General features: G+C 39.6%; 1 protein-coding gene across 2 annotated transcripts in view; it reads left to right on the top strand.

Annotated features, from left to right (window-relative positions):
- Positions 1–18,625, top strand: part of PEX7 (peroxisomal biogenesis factor 7) — a 345,856-nt gene that overhangs the window by 154,989 nt on the left and 172,242 nt on the right. For both annotated transcript variants that reach the window (XR_011031176.1, XM_068279492.1), the window contains exon 7: positions 8,653–8,766. Coding sequence is in view for 1 of the 2 variants with exons in the window: in XM_068279492.1 (XP_068135593.1) it covers positions 8,653–8,766 (114 nt within the window). In the remaining variant the exon portion in view is untranslated. The remainder of the gene's footprint in view (positions 1–8,652; positions 8,767–18,625) is intronic.

Genomic DNA, 18,625 nt, shown 5'->3' on the forward strand with positions numbered 1-18,625 from the left:
AAAAGACTGTGGTCCTGAAGTGGTTAATTAAGTAGGCCATTTGAGCATTATGTCAGTATTTATTAAATTAATATTTTCATAAAATGCACTATAATCCTCACCAGTGGTTAGAGAAACAATGGAATTTATCATATTACCAATTAATATAGAACATAAGATTGTAATCAGTTAAAAAAATATATATACAGTATAGTATATGTATAAAATTGTGCCCATCACTTTAAAATGTTTGCTGCTTGTGATGACTTCCTGATTACTACGGAGCTGCAGATCACGGAGTTCTTGCTTGTTCATCTTCTCCACTCCAGCCTTCCAACACTTCCCAATGTTGCCACTGAGGATCTCCGCTTTGGTTATGTAGAGGAAGACAGGTTGAATAATGGTGGAGCGCGGATACTTTGTGTATTTAATAGGGATGATGGACAACATTCCCAATCGCCCCTACACAGAGAGAAGAGGGCACACATTTAATGTAAAGAAAACTTGTGTTGTCTGACATGTTGTCTGATGCCTCCTTAAGCTTGTTTTAACCCTCTGAGCACCTTTAGAGTACCCATACACTACGTCGATTTACCTCCGATATATAGCACATTCGATCACTGTGATCGAATTTGCTGTGAAATTGTTAAATCATATGTTGACCGATCAATTTCCATCCAAAATTTATCGATTCAGTCGATCTGTCCAGGCGGAAAATTTTGCTCGGCCGCCGGCGGGTCCGGAGCGCGTCGTTAGCGGCGTTCAATTTGGCAATGACCGATACAGTAATACCATCAACTGTCCGCGGGTCGAAAAGCGCATTCTACTGTTTCAACTTCCACTTGTCACAGGTCGGGACAGGAAGTGAAGAGAAGATGGAGAAGAAGGCCAGCCGGAGAAAGGGACAGCACAGACCCGCCGACTCGCGCCCGTGGACAAGTAATATCATTGCTGCTGGCCGGGAAAGGTGAGGCAGGCAGAGGCAGCGGCAGCTCCACAGGTTGTGTATTGATTTCATGCTGAAATCGATTCAAAATCTGTGTGCAGTGTATGAGCAGCCAATAGATCCCTCTCTGATCAGATTCAATCAGAGAGGGATCTATCTGTTGGTCAATCTGGTGGCAATCGACCAGTGTATGGCAGCCTTTATAAGATGGATCGCAACAATACCTGTCATAAGGTATTGGAGGCACGGATCTGCGCAGCTCTGATCATGTGCGTAGCCTGGGAGTTCTAATTGATGGGGATTTAAACTTCAGAACTCAAATCTCTGCTGTGGTGAAATCATCCTATTTTCACCTGAAGAACATTGCAAAAATCAAGCACCTCATCCCCCCAGAAGATCTGCCAACCTTAGTCCATGCCTTCATTACATCCCGACTGGACTACTGTAATGCTCTCTACACTGGCCTTCCAAAAAAAGGTCTTGTACCGCCTACAGCTGATACAGAATACTGCTGCCATACTGCTAACCAACCAACCAACCCCATCACTGCCACATAATGCCAGTCCTGCACTCCCTTCACTGGCTACCTATAGAATGGAGGGTCCTATTCAAGATCGGCCTACTGACATTCAAATCCCTGAATGATCTGGGCCCTGGATACTTGAAAGATATGTTGCAGCTGCGTAGCAATCCCCGCATTCTCAGATCCACAGGTTCTAATAATCTAGTCATACCCAGAGTCCACTTGGAAACTTTTGGTCCCAGATCCTTCTGTCATGCTGCCCCTACGTTTTGGAACTCCTTACCTCAACAGATCAGGACAGCTCCATCCCTGGACGTGTTTAAATCCAAACTGAAAACCCACCTGTTCAGTTTGGCATTTGCAGAAATATAACTTTTGTACTACCAATTACTGAATCTGAGAGAGCCTAAGCGCTTTGAGTCCTATGGGAGAAAAGCGTTATAGAAATGTTATTGTATTGTATTATTGTATTGTATATAAGAGCAGAATCTTTCCAAGGCCTATCTCATCCATGATAGTTAAAAGCCAGAACATTTTTTCAGCTTGATTTACATGGCTTTTATGAGCATAGTAAACTCAAGCATTTCACAGTGACTCTAACAGAAACTGATAAATAAAAATGCCATAGTTGGTTTCCAGTCAGCAGATTTCTCTAAGTGTTTACAATGAATAACAAAGCCTCTTGCTCATTGCAGCTAATCCTGCCTACAGGAAGGTGGAGATTTCAGGACGGTCTCAAAACTTTACTCTTACAGAGCACATTACGAAGGGTGTAAAAACAAGTTTTTTTTTTTTTAATCAAGATGATACCATTTGTTGGCTAACTTAAAATAATAAGAGTAAGCTTTCGGTTGTGCAGCCTTCGTCAGACTTTAATCCTGTTTGCTTACAAGCTGTTGGAACAGACAGCTATATACATGCAACATAAATGGGATACATAGATTTTTTTGCAAGCATAAATACATGTCATTAAGATTCCTTAAATGCAACAGAACATCTAATTAAGATCTTGAGAGGTTGTTAGTTTATTTATGACTAATAGATAAGCCTCATGCTGGGAATACACCATAAGTTTTTACCCCCGATAGATGGGTTCGATATATAATTTCCAACATGTCAGATATTCCCTCCGATCCTTTTTTGGCTCGATTTCTCATAGAAGTGAATGGAAAAAGATAAGAAAAACAAGTGGAAGATAAGAGAATCGAGCGCAGAATTGAGCGGAAAAACGATTGGTTGGAAAATGGAGCGGAAAAACGTATTGTGTGTACCCAGCATCAGACTGTCACAGAGGAAGGGTGTGAAAAGAACGAATTTAAGCTTATTTTCAGTTTTAAAAATCCTTAGCTGGCTGTAGGCTGAAATGGAAAGGTCATCTTTAGTTAATGTAAATTGACAAAAAGACTTGTGTAGCACTGATTCACATTTATGGATTTTTTTGTTTTATTTTTTCACCAAAAGTGGAATTTCCCTTTAATGCATTACTTCTGGACGGTTAGTAAATGAGTAAATTATTATTATTTAGGTTTCTTAAAAGCTATGCATGTATCCAGAACTTTCATTTTATTGCACACTTATAACGCATCAATTTTACAGAGCCATATAATTACAGACAGCTGTTTCAGTCCTCTTTGGTTTTCAGCAATACAAGGTATGAATAGTGGAACAGTGAAAATGGACCCACAATGCTATAGCGGCTCCAAGATGGTATTTGGGCGCAGGGTGCCTGATTTCGATATTGTCTTTATAGCCGAACTCCGGGGATTGGCTCTCTGCTCCAGCCATCCCCTGCTTCCTTAATAATTTGGGCGTTTGCTGCCAGTTCTATGTAGCTATATGTAGCTTCTGTGGATACATAGACAGTGGCCGCTGTGTGCTAGTGCTGGAGCTGTCTCTTCTCCAGCGGTCCCCTGCAGGTCCCAGCAGTTTGGATTTTAGAAGCTTCCTTCAGCTTCCATCTACTCTGTCGCTGCTCGGTTTCCATAGCCAGGCTCTATGCTCATGGTGATGGCTTTGTGGCTTCCTGCAGCAGTTATGACTTCCTCCAGGACCCAGCAATTTCCATGGGCAAAGCCACTGCAGGGCTCTGTGACTACTTGCACCAGCTACATAATAACAAAAAGAAAAGATCATCTGCATGGGCAAATAATCAAAACAATTAAGCAAAAATAAAGCTTGACAAAATCTTTATTAAACACACTGGGACAAAAATAGATAAAAACATTTAAAATTGGGTAACACCCACTGGGGGACTCTGATACAATAATCAAATAACAAAATCAAAACAACGTTTGATATGCACAAAGCTTCAATGGAGCACTAGACAGAAATAACAAATAAGCTGACACCTATGTTCCAGTGTAAAAAAATAAACACAGGAGCAAAGCAATCTTGGTATCAATTTGTTAAACAGCAAACCAAATACTGGGCATACAAAGAGACCTCTCTATAAAATAAATCACAATGCGTCTATCTCGCATGGATAAAAACTGCCACAAGAACGCTGTTGGTAGTAAGGTGCAGAAAGAGAAAAAGTACAAACAATTACTTGCTAGTGCTAGTATCAGTCAAGTGTCCCCGAGTGTGCCCCTCCACGCGTATCACGGCAACGCCGCTTTCTCAAGAGGTGCCGGTAACGTCTGCAGTGCGCATTGATATAGTGTGCAAGTCGTCTCCGGGGGAAAGGTCACTGACAGATAGAGCATGCGTGGCCACGCATGCACGCAGTGACGCCGCTCGTCTCACTTGGAGCGAGCAGCGCGCCTGCGTGTAATAACAAAGGGAGACTCTTATGTTTAGAGAAATGTAAGCGGTAGTTTGCTTATGTAAATACAAAATAGTATATGCTTTTAATAATGCAACAATTCATAAAGAAATGATGAGCTTGATAGGCTTGGTACTATGAAATAAACACATATATACATATATAAGAAAAAATAAATAAATAAATAATTCATTGAGTGGAAAACTCCATCTAGTGGCCATAGTATATAATACCAAAAACATCAACCATTGTGAAATAAAATATAGATAGTATGAAAAAATTCATTTTATATAAAAAGATATATATATATAATAACTTTATCTAAAACTGCACAAAATGCAGATAAGTGCAAAAAGTGAAAAACAATAGCATGAGAGTGCCAAGATGCATAATCAAGTGCTAGGAAATAATCTTCTTGAGGCATCCGATTAGGTCCATAATCGAAGATATCTTGCAGTGTGGACATACAGTGTTCATAGTTGATATAAAAAAATATGATCAATGTTCAACTACAAATACAAAATATACAATATATATATTAGTGTCAAATTTTATTGTCTTAAAGTGACATTGACAACCGAGGTTTCTTTTTGTCACTGTCACTTTAAGACAATAAAATTTGACACTAATATATATATTTTATATTTTGTATTTGTAGTTGAACATTGATCATATTTTTTTATATCAACTATGAACACTGTATGTCCACACTGCAAGATATCTTCGATTATGGACCTAACCGGATGCCTCAAGAAGATTATTTCCTAGCACTTGATTATGCATCTTTGCACTCTCATGCTATTGTTTTTCACTTTTTGCACTTATCTGCATTTTTGTGCAGTTTTAGATAGTTATTATATATATCTTTTTATATAACATGAATTTTTTCATACTATCTATATTTTATTTCACAATGGTTGATGTTTTTGGTATTATATACTATGGCCACTAGGTGGAGTTTTCCCCTCAATGAATTATTTATGTATTTATTTTTTCTTATATATGTATATATGTATTTATTTCATAGTACCAAGCCTATCAAGTTCATCATTTCTTTATGAATTGTTGCATTATTAAAAGCATATACTATTTTGTATTTACGTAAGCAAACTACTGCTTACATTTCTCTAAACATAAGAGTCTCCCTTTGTTATTACACGCAGGCGCGCTGCTCGCTCCAAGTGAGACGAGCGGCGTCACTGCGTGCATGCGTGGCCACGCATGCTCTATCTGTCAGTGACCTTTCCCCCGGAGACGACTTGCACACTATATCAATGCGCACTGCAGACGTTACCGGCACCTCTTGAGAAAGCGGCGTTGCCGTGATACGCGTGGAGGGGCACACTCGGGGACACTTGACTGATACTAGCACTAGCAAGTAATTGTTTGTACTCTTTCTCTTTCTGCACCTTACTACCAACAGCGTTCTTGTGGCAGTTTTTATCCATGCGAGATAGACGCATTGTGATTTATTTTATAGAGAGGTCTCTTTGTATGCCCAGTATTTGGTTTGCTGTTTAACTAATTGATACCAAGATTGCTTTGCTCTTGTTTTTATTTTTTTACACTGGAACAAAGGTGTCAGCTTATTTGTTATTTCTGTCTAGTGCTCCATTGAAGCTTTGTGCATATCAAACGTTGTTTTGATTTTGTTATTTGATTATTGTATCAGAGTCCCCCAGTGGGTGTTACCCAATTTTAAATGTTTTTATCTATTTTTGTCCCAGTGTGTTTAATAAAGATTTTGTCAAGCTTTATTTTTGCTTAATTGTTTTGATTATTTGCCCATGCAGATGATCTTTTCTTTTTGTTATTATGCAGTTATTCTGCATCTGATGGGACACTTATCATGGTGTTACACATATAAGATAGACTCAGTTGTTATTGTGTACTTGCAGCAGCTACGACATTGCTCCCCAGGTCTCCGTATTTTTGGCACCCGATTTCATGAGCTCCTTGCAACTTCCATAGACACAGCTACTGCTCCAGTTTCCACGAATAGTGGAATAATGGTAAAATTACTGATGTTCTACTATTGGGATCGTCTTGCGCCATTTTAATACACGCCCCTTTTAAATGTATGCATGACTAGAACCTAGTGGTTCTCTTTAATGTAACTGGGTGCTCCTATATTATTTTTATCTCCAATATCTCACTGTATGACCATGTGAATCCACACTTAAAGAGAATTTGTACTCTAATATTCTTACAATAAAAAGCATACCATTCTATTCCTTATGTTCTCCTGTGCCCCTCTGTGCTGTTTCTGCCACTCCCTGCTGCAATCCTGGTTTGTAATTAACAGTTTTAGGCAGTGTTTACAAACAAAAGACTGGCTTCTAACCAGTGTATCATAGGATGAGAACTAGCTTACTGTGTGACTCATACAGAGCTTGGAGGGGGTGTGTAAAGCTTCTGCCAATGACAAGCTGTGCTGCACATTCCACACATTCCAGCCTCAGCCCGACAGACACGACAGAGGAAAGGAGATAAGATTTATTACAGAGACAGTGCAAGTAGGAAAGGCTGCAGTTATCCAGACCACATTAGAACAGGCATAGGAACTTATAGGATAGAAAAAATAAGGCTCAAAATTTTGTTACAGAGTCTCTTTAACACTGCAGATGCCCCCCCCCCTCCCCCTCCCCTCCAAAAAAAAAAGCCTGAAACCGCTATCTAAAAGTTGGTTCATATAGCGCTGTAAAATTACCAGTTTAACAAGCAGCAGTTTTAGATGCATGTCTGGCTTTTCAGGGACTTACAGGAATAATTTGCATATTCTCCTGCTGCCTTGAAGTGATGTGTTTTTGGAATAGCTTCTTGTTAGTGTGAAAGCTGAATTCTCTATATGCCTTACATTTTAGTAAGGCAATATTGTGCTTAAAAGGCATAGAATTTTCCCTGTAGAGAAGTGCGTACTCAGATGCAGGTTTTGATGGACTTTCTTCCCTCTGACTCCCCTGAGTTCTTTCTACTTCATCATAACTCTTGGTCCATCAAAAATTATAAAAAATTTCTCACTAGACACCTAGTTAAAGAGGAACTCCAGTGAAAATAATGTAATAAAAAGTGCTTCATTTTTACAATAATTATGTATAAATGATTTAGTCAGTGTTTGCCCATTGTAAAATCTTTTAAATCCCTCATTTACATTCTGACATTTATTACATGGTGACATTTTAACTGTTGGCAGGTGATGTAGCTGCTGCATGCTTTTTTGGCAGTTGGAAACAGCTGTAAATAGCTATTTCCCACAATACAGAAAAGTTCACAGACAGGAAACTGCCAGGAGTACGTACTCATAGTTTCTTGTGGGAAGGGTTTAACCACAATATAAGCCATACAGCGCCCCCTGATGATCTTTTTGTGAAAAGGAATAGATTTCTCATGTAAAAGGGGGTATCAGCTACTGAGTGGGATAAAGTTCAATTCTTGGTCGGAGTTTCTCTTTAACGCAGCTAGTGTTGAGCACTTAACGCAGTTAAGTGCTCATAGTCAGATGGTGGATGTCACAGGATTCATTTGATATACGTGATTGGCTTAAAGAAGTAGGTAGAATTTGCCACCTAGAAGATCTGATCTCCACCCTACACAACAGGGAAGAGCAATTTTGGAAAACATGGTTTTGGTGGTTCGAATACAAGGAGTCATCCCAATATGCAACTCTTATATCTGCATAAGATAATCACTTCGCAATTGCACAAGGGAGGTGGGTATTTGGAGCTCACACAACCCTCTGGCATTTCTTACATGGAACCTGGATGTCTCCTGGACTGTGTACTACACACCCTTCCTTCCATCCAGTGGCGGCCTTTTCTTCTCTCTTCTTTTCCTCTTTTTTTCCTCCCCCTTCTATGTGTCACTTCTGTCTTGTCCCAGTGACTTCTTTATTTTTTTTTTCACAGCCGTTTGTTGATAGAAGAGTCGTCAATTGACCATTATAGCGGGTACCCGGTTGTATGATCCCCGAGGGGCGCCAGGTTGCCCAGTTATATAAGCCTATTCAAATTGAGATGGCTCTAATATAAGCTTAATATGGTTGTATGTAAATAAGCTAATTCAATTTCACTGTGATTTCGTTTGCTGTTAAATATGTTTTGTCCTGTTGACAGCTATGTTTCTAACTGCTGGACGGCACTGGTCAGCTGTCCGGCTTATAATGTCAAACTTATCAATAGGATCTATAAAGCCACTTTTTGATTTGTCATGCTATGTCTTTTTTTGTAAAGAATCTTAAAAAAAATAAAAATAAATAAAAGCATAGCATTTTCAGTAAGATTTTTTTTCTATTGGGCCTCTGCAAACATCCTACTGCTTCTTGTTTTCCATAACATTTCTTAATCTCTGGAAGACCATGATCTGAAATAAAATCCAGTGCTTTTGTTATTTTTATGTTAAAATAAATTTGTATGGTGATGTATTTTTGTTTTTCACTCCTAGAACCTTCTTGTGACAGGTGCTGTTGACTGTAGTCTTAGAGGCTGGGATTTAAGGACAATACGACAGCCTCTATTCGAACTTCATGGTCATAACTATGCTGTAAGGCGAGTGAAAGTAAGTGTGCATTTAGGTTCTCATTATAAATCATATTATTATTATTAATACACTTCAACGGAAAAAAGGAGTCTATACCTAATTCTACCAATCTTATATGCTCGAAAATATACCGATCCAAGTACAAACTGGGATAATTAAATTTCCCTTCAGACACCTGAAAAATAGTTTGACTCAAGTATAAGCCTAAATTAGAAACCTGGGCCGCTACTTTTAACACCCACTTCCCATATAGCATTCCCTGGCATCTAATGGGCCCTCCATCCACCCTATAGCACACCTATTGTCTAGTGCTCCCCCCTCCCTCCTCCATGCAGCATACTTGGTGTCTAGTGGTTCCCCCTTCTTTACCTATTCAGCATATCCGGTGTCTAGTGGTCCCCCTCCCTCACCCATACAGCATTGCATGTTGTCTAGTGATCCCCCTCCGCCATACATATGCCATACCTGGTGTCCCCTCTGTCTCCAATAGCTAACAAGCTAAGCTGCCCATCCACCTCCCTCCCCTTGCATTGCTTCCTTGGCCTTGTAGTTTAATGGCTTACCCCATTAGGCACAGTGTTTTACAGCAATTCAGGAGTGGACGTTGTCAAATAATATTTGGTTGATGAAGATTTTATGTAATTTTTATGCACATTTGTGCAGCTTTAAAGAGGAACTTCATCCTAAACAAACATGCTGCCATTAAGTTACATTAGTTATGTTAATTAAAATAGATAGGTAATATAATCTCTTACCCACCCTGTTTTAAAAGAACAGGCAAATGTTTGTGATTTCATGGGGGCAGCCATCTTGTTCATGGGGGCAGCCATCTTTTTGGTTGAAAGGAGGTGACAGGGAGCATGAGACACAGTTCCAACTGTCCTGTGTCCTGATCACCCCTCCCAGCTGCGCGCGCTAGGTTTCAAATTCAAAAAAAAAAAAAAATTCCACCAAAACAGCAGAACAAGAACAACAACATCAGAAATCCCTTCATGCTTTGCACAGCATCAGGGAAAAAAATGCCCAGGCAGTTTTCTTCTGTGCAGCTAAAAATGAGGCTTGGATAAGAAAATCAAAGTTCTGTTGCTGTGAAACTGTTAATGAACCACCAAGTCTTTTCAGTGCTGCGGAGTATATTTTTAGTCTGGAGGTTCACTTTAAATTAGACTAATAAAATGCATTAGCTTTTGATTGGTGTATTTCCAGTAGCATCTCAAGTCTTATGAAGTACTATTTCTACTTTTCCACTAAAATGTTATTTTTTAATAGTTATGTTTGCTATGCATATGTTGTACACGTGGATATACTACACGTGTGTATTCCCCAGCAGATCTGAACACTTTGATTGCAATGTGGTGGCAACTGATCGCTATTCAGTTTCCAATCAGAGAGGGATAGGCTAGCTTTCCATATCGGGCCATTATTTACCTGTGTATACCTAGTTTTAGCTGAGGAAAAACCAGTTGATCCTACTAGTAAGATTTTTTGGTTTGGCCAAGGAAACAGTACACCCAGTAGAGGCACAGGAAGAAGATACAAGCTGCAAAATGAAAATAGCTTAGCTGCAGTGCTATGTCAACAATAGAGTTGTACAGACAATTGCACGTTATGCTGTTACTTTGTTCTGCATTTTTTTTCTTTTTTAACACACTCTCATTTGGTCAGTTTCCCTCATTTTGACATCCATTTTTCATCCTTCAATTCAGTCAGCATACTTGTCAACATGTTATACATTTTACAAATCATGAAATAGATGATCAAAATTGTTGTTTAGTTGAAAGCACCACTTTATAGATAGATGTATACCATATGTTCAAATATATAGTACGTTTTTTTCACTCTGCAACAAATAGAAAGCATTACATATAAATGTGTCCTAGATGAATGTCAAGACACTCATGAAAAGCAAGCATAAATTCCATTTGTACATGTCCACGTTCATTGATCATTGCTGAAACATAAGCAGCCATAAAATCTCAGTGTTTTTTTTTCTATTTTTTTTTCTTTTAATAGTGGATGTACCAGTATACCATTTATATGTAGTCATTTACCTTTACTTTTATATATCAAGAAGATGTTGTGCCCAATTTCTGTTTAAAAGTGTTTTCGTACTGGAAGAATTCAAAACAATCTTTAAATTATTTATTTTCAATAATAACGATAATAATTTGCTCAAAGGAAAATCAGCCAAAAAATTGAAAAGCTAATCAACAGTTTTCCAATACGGTCATGAATATGATGAGAATTAACAAAAAAATATAAGAATTGATTGAAGAGGGGCAGGGGAGGGGACAGATGGCATTGCCAAGACTCAGGCTGCTTTTGTAGTGGCAGAAAAGCATTCTGCTTAGTGGAGTACAATGGAATGGATGCAAATAGTTTGTATTAAGCAATAGGATTCATTCTCATTAGTCTGTTCGTAATGGTTCCATTCTGTGCGTTCCAAAAAAAGGAATGCAAGGATGGGTCCTGCAGGATTCTTCCCGATTGGCCGAACATGATGGTTGGTGATGGAGGCCGACAGAGTCAGTTCTAGCCTATAAGGCCCCACTAGGATGCATTCACATACATTTTGCAAGATACTCATCTGCCGCCATCCATTCGTGTCCCTGCATGAATCACATGCTGGTATACCGATTCCAGAGACCTAGCAGAAGCATCTCTGGCTTCCATTGGTTGCAATAGACCAATTGGGATCATCCCTCCCCAAGGAGTATTTTTATTTATCTACTAATCAGTATTCCTTTACTTGGGAAGGAACAATTTCCATTGCTCTATTGCACCCAATGGGACCCAGAGATGCTTCTGCTAGGCTCTGGGATTGGGTGGCATCAGTGGCAGCTTAGGACCTGAATGGACAGTGGCAGCAGTGGTGGGGGAACCCGGTGACAGGTACTGAGCAGGTAGCAAATAGAATTGTTACATAGTTACATAGTTACATAGTTATTTTGGCTGAAAAAAGACATACGTCCATCGAGTTCAACCAGTACAAAGTACAACTCCAGCCCGTCCCCCACATACCCCTGTTGATCCAGAGGAAGGCGAAAAAAACCCCACCAGGCATGGTCCAATTAGCCCCAAATGGGAAAAATTCCTTCCCGACTCCAGATGGCAATCAGATAAAATCCCTGGATCAACATCATTAGGCATAACCTAGTAATTGTAGCCATGGATGTCTTTCAACGCAAGGAAAGCATCTAAGCCCCCTTTAAATGCAGGTATAGAGTTTGCCATAACGACTTCCTGTGGCAATGCATTCCACATCTTAACCACTCTTACTGTAAAGAACCCTTTCCTAAATAAATGGCTAAAACGTTTTTCCTCCATGCGCAGCTCATGTCCTCTAGTCCTTTGAGAAGGCCTAGGGACAAAAAGCTCATCCGCCAAGCTATTATATTGCCCTCTAATGTATTTATACATGTTAATTAGATCTCCTCTAAGGCGTCTTTTCTCTAGACTAAATAAACCCAGTTTATCTAACCTTTCTTGGTAAGCGAGACCTTCCATCCCACGTATCAATTTTGTAGCTCGTCTCTGCACCTGCTCTAAAACTGCAATATCTTTTTTGTAATGTGGTGCCCAGAACTGAATTCCATATTCCAGATGTGGCCTTACTAGAGAGTTAAACAGGGGCAATATTATGCTAGCATCTCGAGTTTTTATTTCCCTTTTAATGCATCCCAAAATTTTGTTCGCTTTAGCTGCAGCGGCTTGGCATTGAGTACGATTATTTAACTTGTTGTCGATGAGTACTCCTAAGTCCTTCTCCAAGTTTGATGTTCCCAACTGTATCCCATTTATTTTGTATGGTGCTAGACCATTGGTACGACCAAAATGCATGACTTTACATTTGTCAACATTGAATTTCATCTGCCATGTATGTGCCCATATAGCCATCCTATCCAGATCCTGTTGCAATATGACACTATCTTCCTGAGAGTTGATGATTCTGCACAATTTTGTATCATCTGCAAAAATAGCAACATTGCTCACTACTGCATCTACTAGGTCATTAATAAATAAATTGAAGAGCACTGGACCCAGTACAGACCCCTGTGGGACCCCACTGCTAACAGTCTCCCATTTTGAGTACGATCCATTGACCACAACTCTTTGTTTTCTGTCCATTAGCCAGTTCCCTATCCATGCACACAAACTCTTCCCCAGTCCTTGCATCCTCAACTTTTGCACCAGACTTCTGTGGGGAACAGTGTCGAAGGCCTTTGCAAAGTCCAAGTATATCACATCTACAGCATTCCCAATATCCATATTAGCATTTACTACCTCATAAAAGCTGAGCATGTTAGTCAAACAGGACCTGTCTTTAGTAAACCCATGTTGATGCTGAGAAATAAGATTATTTTCTACTATGAAGTCATGTATAGTATCTCTTAGTAACCCCTCAAATAGTTTGCATACAACTGATGTTAAGCTTACAGGTCTATAATTTCCTGGATCAGATTTTTTGCCCTTCTTAAATAATGGGAAAACGTGGGCTGTACGCCAATCCATTGGGACTCTGCTAGTTGCAAGAGAGTCACAAAAGATAAGATAAAGGGGCTTAGCTATAACTGAACTTAATTCTCTTAGGACCCGAGGATGCATGCCATCCGGGCCAGGTGCCTTGTCTATTTTTAATTTATTTAGTCTTGCCTTTACTTCTTCCTGCGTTAAGTATTTAATATTACAGTTAGAAGATTGAGACTCTTCTGCCTCTGTAATTTGCAACAGTGCTGTTTCCTTTGTGAAGACTGAAGCAAAGAAAGCATTTAATAACTCTGCCTTACCTTGGTCGTCCACCATCGAGTTCCCACCCTCATCCTTTAGGATTCCTATACAGTCAACCTTTCTTTTTTTAGAGTTGATGTACTTGTAAAACTTTTTTGGGTTAGATTTGATATCCCTAGCGATTTGATTTTCAGCTTCGATCTTTGCCAGCCTAATTTCTTTTTTACAATTTTTATTGCACTCCTTATAATTGCTTAGTGCAGCCTCAGTCCCCTCCTGTTTTAGGACCTTATAGGCATTCTTTTTCCTCTTCATTTTATCCCTAACCTTTCTATTCATCCATAGAGGCCTTTTTTTATTCCTAGACATTTTGTTTCCATATGGGATATACATACTACAATATTGATTGAGAATACGTTTAAAAGCTTGCCATTTCCCTTCAGTGTCGTCCCCTTGTAGTACATTATCCCAGTTCACCAAACTTAGTGCCTGCCTAATTTGATTGAACTTTGCTTTTCTAAAATTCATAGTTTTAGTGGTCCCGCTGCCCCGTGGCCTATCAGTCACCAGATCAAACGTTATCATGTTGTGATCACTATTTCTATGATAAGGTGTGTGTCTGGTACAGTACAGATTTAAAATAAAAAAATACATTGTTAAAAAAAATAATCAAAGTGTACTAAAGTACAATGTAGTATATTATTCAGCATACCCATTGTTACATTAATTATCCTGGTTTTAGCATCAAAAACACTTCCTATACCTATATATTGCTGTATAACGGTATTTAACCCAAATCTCTTTTAAATGAACCATATGAATCAGAACACTAAGCACATGTAAATCATGTCTAAAACGTGCACACATTTTAAAGTGACACTTAAGGCTACTTGCACACCAAGACGTTGCGTTAGGTGCTACGTTAAGGTCGCATAACGTGCACCTAACACAACGTATGGTGCTGCAAGTGAGGACGGTAGAGTGAGCCGCGTTAGGCGGCTCGATTCCTATAATGTCTCCCAGAGTGGCGCTGATTGGCCAGCGGGACCACGTGATGCGGAGCGAGACACTCCGCATCACGTGGTCCCGCCGGCCAATCAGCGGCCGCCAGTGCAGTGAATATTAAGTAGCCATGTGCGCGGTTAGTGTAGCTGGCTCTCCCCGCCTCCTCTCCGCCCCCCACTGCGCATGTGCAAACAGTCTAACGCGGCTATAGCCGCTGTAACGCCGTAGCATGCTGCACTTTCCGGAGAACGTGCAGCGTTACATGTAACGCAACGTGGGCTGTGTGAACAGCCCACTTGTGTTACATTGCTGTGCGTTGGGGGAGCGTTACAGGCGCACTAACGTGCGCATGTAACGTCTTAGTGTGTAAGCAGCCTAAGTATAGTAAAAAAAAATAATTCACTTACCTGGGGCTTCTACCAGCCCCCTGCTGCTGCCCTGTGTCCACGCCATCCTATGTACACTGTCTGCACACTATACAGTTTAGTACATCAGGCCTAAAATGTGATCCTGTTTACTTTGGTATTTTAATCATGGGTCATAGAGAAAACCCTTTGAGGGTCACACAGTAAGTGCTGCATGCAGTTGGGCCAAAGTCATTTTAGTTAAGATTTATAAACTTATTTAAATTTATATTATTTCTTAGCTTTCTACATGTGCTATCTTCACAGTTTGCTATATAATCCAGTATGTAAAAAGATGGATATCCTATGTTAGATCAACAATTTTCTACCATTATCTGTACAATACAAAGGCCTTTTGGCTTAGGGAAAATTCTCATCTGTTGTTCCTTTAATGACTACTCATTTACTGACATAATTCAGAGGTGCTTCTAAATCCATTCCGCAACAAGCAAAGAAATTCTTTTCGGTAGATAATTAGATAAATGTCAGGTTATCAGATGCTTGATTAATTTTTTCTTAGATCTTCAGCTGTCTGAGAATACATCTTGACTTTGGCTGTTCCTGAATTAAAGAGAATATGTGACAATAGAAATACTGCTACCATTGCTGACCTTAATAACCATTATAAAAATGGTTAGTTCCTCAGATGTGGCTCTCATCCTGTGATGTAACAAGGTGGTCAGCGTCTGACAGATGACCACATTCTTCAACCCAAAGATTCTGTATCCTTTTTACACAGTACTACTCTAAATACCCACTAAATCCCACTGACACAGACATTTATGGCCAAAGTTTAAAGTGAAACAATTTTTCCTTTGTAAATAGCACTGCAAATAAATATACCTTTATACAATGTTAAAATCTTAGTAACACTTTTTTTTATTTCCACTAATCTTGGCTACACATGTTTGAGCTGTGATCATGCAGGGATGTTTCATAGCAAAAATCACTTTGCGATTAGCAATTTTTGTGTGATTTTTGGCAAGAGATTTAGCATTTTTATATTTTCTACATTTACAGACTACCCAGCAAGCTCATGGTGAACCAGAACTCATAGAAGTGTGTAAGGGGCTAGAAGGGACCAAAAAGCCATCTTACTAAAATGTTAAGCAAAACAAAAGTTTGCCGCCTTAAAACAAAAGGAATTTGCGATAATTCAGGTTGGAGTCAGCATATGAGGTCTCCCACCATGCATCACTGCTGAATATGCAAATTATCCCCTGTTGTCCCTGTAAGCTAACCATACATCCAGAACCACTGGAATGCAATGACATGTCAGCTTATTAATTGTACAGAGCCACAATAATCCAACATGCATACAGACTGTTTTGGATTGGTTGATCTTCATCAGTGCATGGCATGGATTCATGTGGTTCTATGGAGTAGGACTTGAAACACTCAGAGTTACCGACTACACAGCAAGCTCATGGTGAACCAGAAAGCATTGGAGTGTGTAAGGGGCTACAAAAGACCAAAAAGCCTTCTTGCTAAAATGTTAAGCAAAACAAAAGTTTGCCTTCTTAAAACAGAAGGAATTTGCGATAATTCAGGTTGGAGTGAGCATATGATATATATATATTTTCTACAGAATCACAACTGGTGTAATAATGCATCACTTTCCTGACTTTTGTTTAAAGAATTACTCTAGTTTGAAATAGCCCATTTGATTACATTATCCAAGCACTTTTCAAACCACTAGCTATTACAAATTCACTGCAAAGTGCTCTATGTATGAAACAGGCCTCAGTGGCACATCAATACAAAATTGAACGGATAAGTTAGAGCCTATTTACACTGCATGGATCCATGACTCGGCTATGCAAGTCTTGAGACGTTAGGATTTCCAAAGTTAAGACACACACACACACACACTCACACACACACACACACACACACACACACACACACACACACACACACACACACACACACACACACACACACACACACACACACACACACACACACACACACACACACACACACACACACACACACACACACACACACACACACACACTCTCACACACACACACACACACACACACACACACACACACACACACACACACACACACAGTATTGTCTTTTGTCCCCCCCATGCCTAATGCTGGGTACACACGTTTAGGTTTCCCGCTCGATCCGCGGGGTCGAACGGATCGTTTCGATTATTTCAAACATGCTCGATTGGATTTCGATCGTTTTTTTTTAATGTTAAATATGCAAAATCGATGGCAGGAACGATCGAAATCCGATCGAGCATGTTTGAAATAATCGAATCGATCCGCGAATCGAGCGGAAAATCTCATCGTGTGTACCCAGCATTAGTATGCCACTCTTATTAAAACCCTTATTGTCCTTCCACCCCGCCATCGAACAGTACATGCTGCTCAGCTGTCTGTACAATGCTCATTCCCAATCAGTAAGGTCAACATTGCTTAGATGCATGTACAAGCCTTTACATAGTTGGTTCTTTTATCATGTGGCCATGCTCAGACCTGGCAATTAGCACAGAACAGTGACAGGTAGCTCACATTTAAACTCCTCCCCACACTAACTGATGGGAAGAAGCGCTAGTACAGATAGCTGCTGACATTGTTGCATTTCGGCGGCCGTTTGCAAGTTGGGGAAACCCTTTATTCAGACCATAAGACGCAGTGACTTTTCCTTTTTGGGGGGTCTTCTGGTCCGATTATATAGTAACTTGGTTTAAGAGTGCTTTGCTAGATAAGCAAGCAACATCTTGATACACAAGCACACTACGTATATGCACGTCATGTGATCACAACTGAGCCATTGGTTCTTCTACATTTGAGGATACAGGACTGTACTTAATTGTACTTTGTCTGATTGTAGGGTCTGCATAGTGTCACATTTCCATTAAATCAAAAGTTACCAAAAGCAATTTTGATTGGATAAGTCGCTTGTTAAAGCCATACACGCAAAAAAAGGTTGGGGTGATCCAACAGATTGCAATGATTCTGTTAGTTATTGTGAAAGTCTTTTTTACATTTTTACTTTATACAGTACAGTGCTTTGTATTAAATATTTTTCTATAAATGTTTTTGGATTACCCTTATGGGGAAATTAACTTTGAAATAGGAGTGCTTTGGATTACAAGCATGTTTCCAGAACTAAATATGCCCTACAAACCAAGGTTCCACTGTATTTAGCTACCATTTACTCTTCTCTGCTAGTTTGAATGACAGTGGAAAACTTTGCTGGCTGGTATGATTGGTGAACCAGCTTATGTTTTAAGTGAACCTCCAGACTAAAAATCTACTCAGCAGCACTGAAAAGGCTTGGTGTTTCTTTAACAGGTTCTCGGCATCAGAACTTTGTTTTTCACACCCAAGCCTAATTTTAGCTGCTTAGAAGCTGAGCTCCTCCCCATCAAAGAAAACTGCCTGGGCATTTTCCCCTGATGCTGTGCAAAGCATGATGGGATTTCTGATGTTATTGTTCTTGTTGCCTAGCAGCTGGGAGGGGTGATCAGGACACAGGACAGTTGGAACTGTGTCTAATGCTCCCTGTCACCTCCTTTCAACCAAAAAGATGGCTGCCTTCATGATATCACAAACATTTGCCTGTTCTTTTAAAAAAAGGGGTAGAAAACAGTGAGATAAGAAAAAAGTGGGTATGACCCGATTGGACACAAATCACACACAAAATATAATTGCAGTATCAAAAAGAAGAATATTTTATTAATCCAAAAGTTATAGCATAAATACACACAATTA

This window comes from Hyperolius riggenbachi, chromosome 4, assembly GCF_040937935.1.
Source record: "Hyperolius riggenbachi isolate aHypRig1 chromosome 4, aHypRig1.pri, whole genome shotgun sequence".
NCBI classification, from domain to species: Eukaryota; Metazoa; Chordata; class Amphibia; order Anura; family Hyperoliidae; genus Hyperolius; species Hyperolius riggenbachi.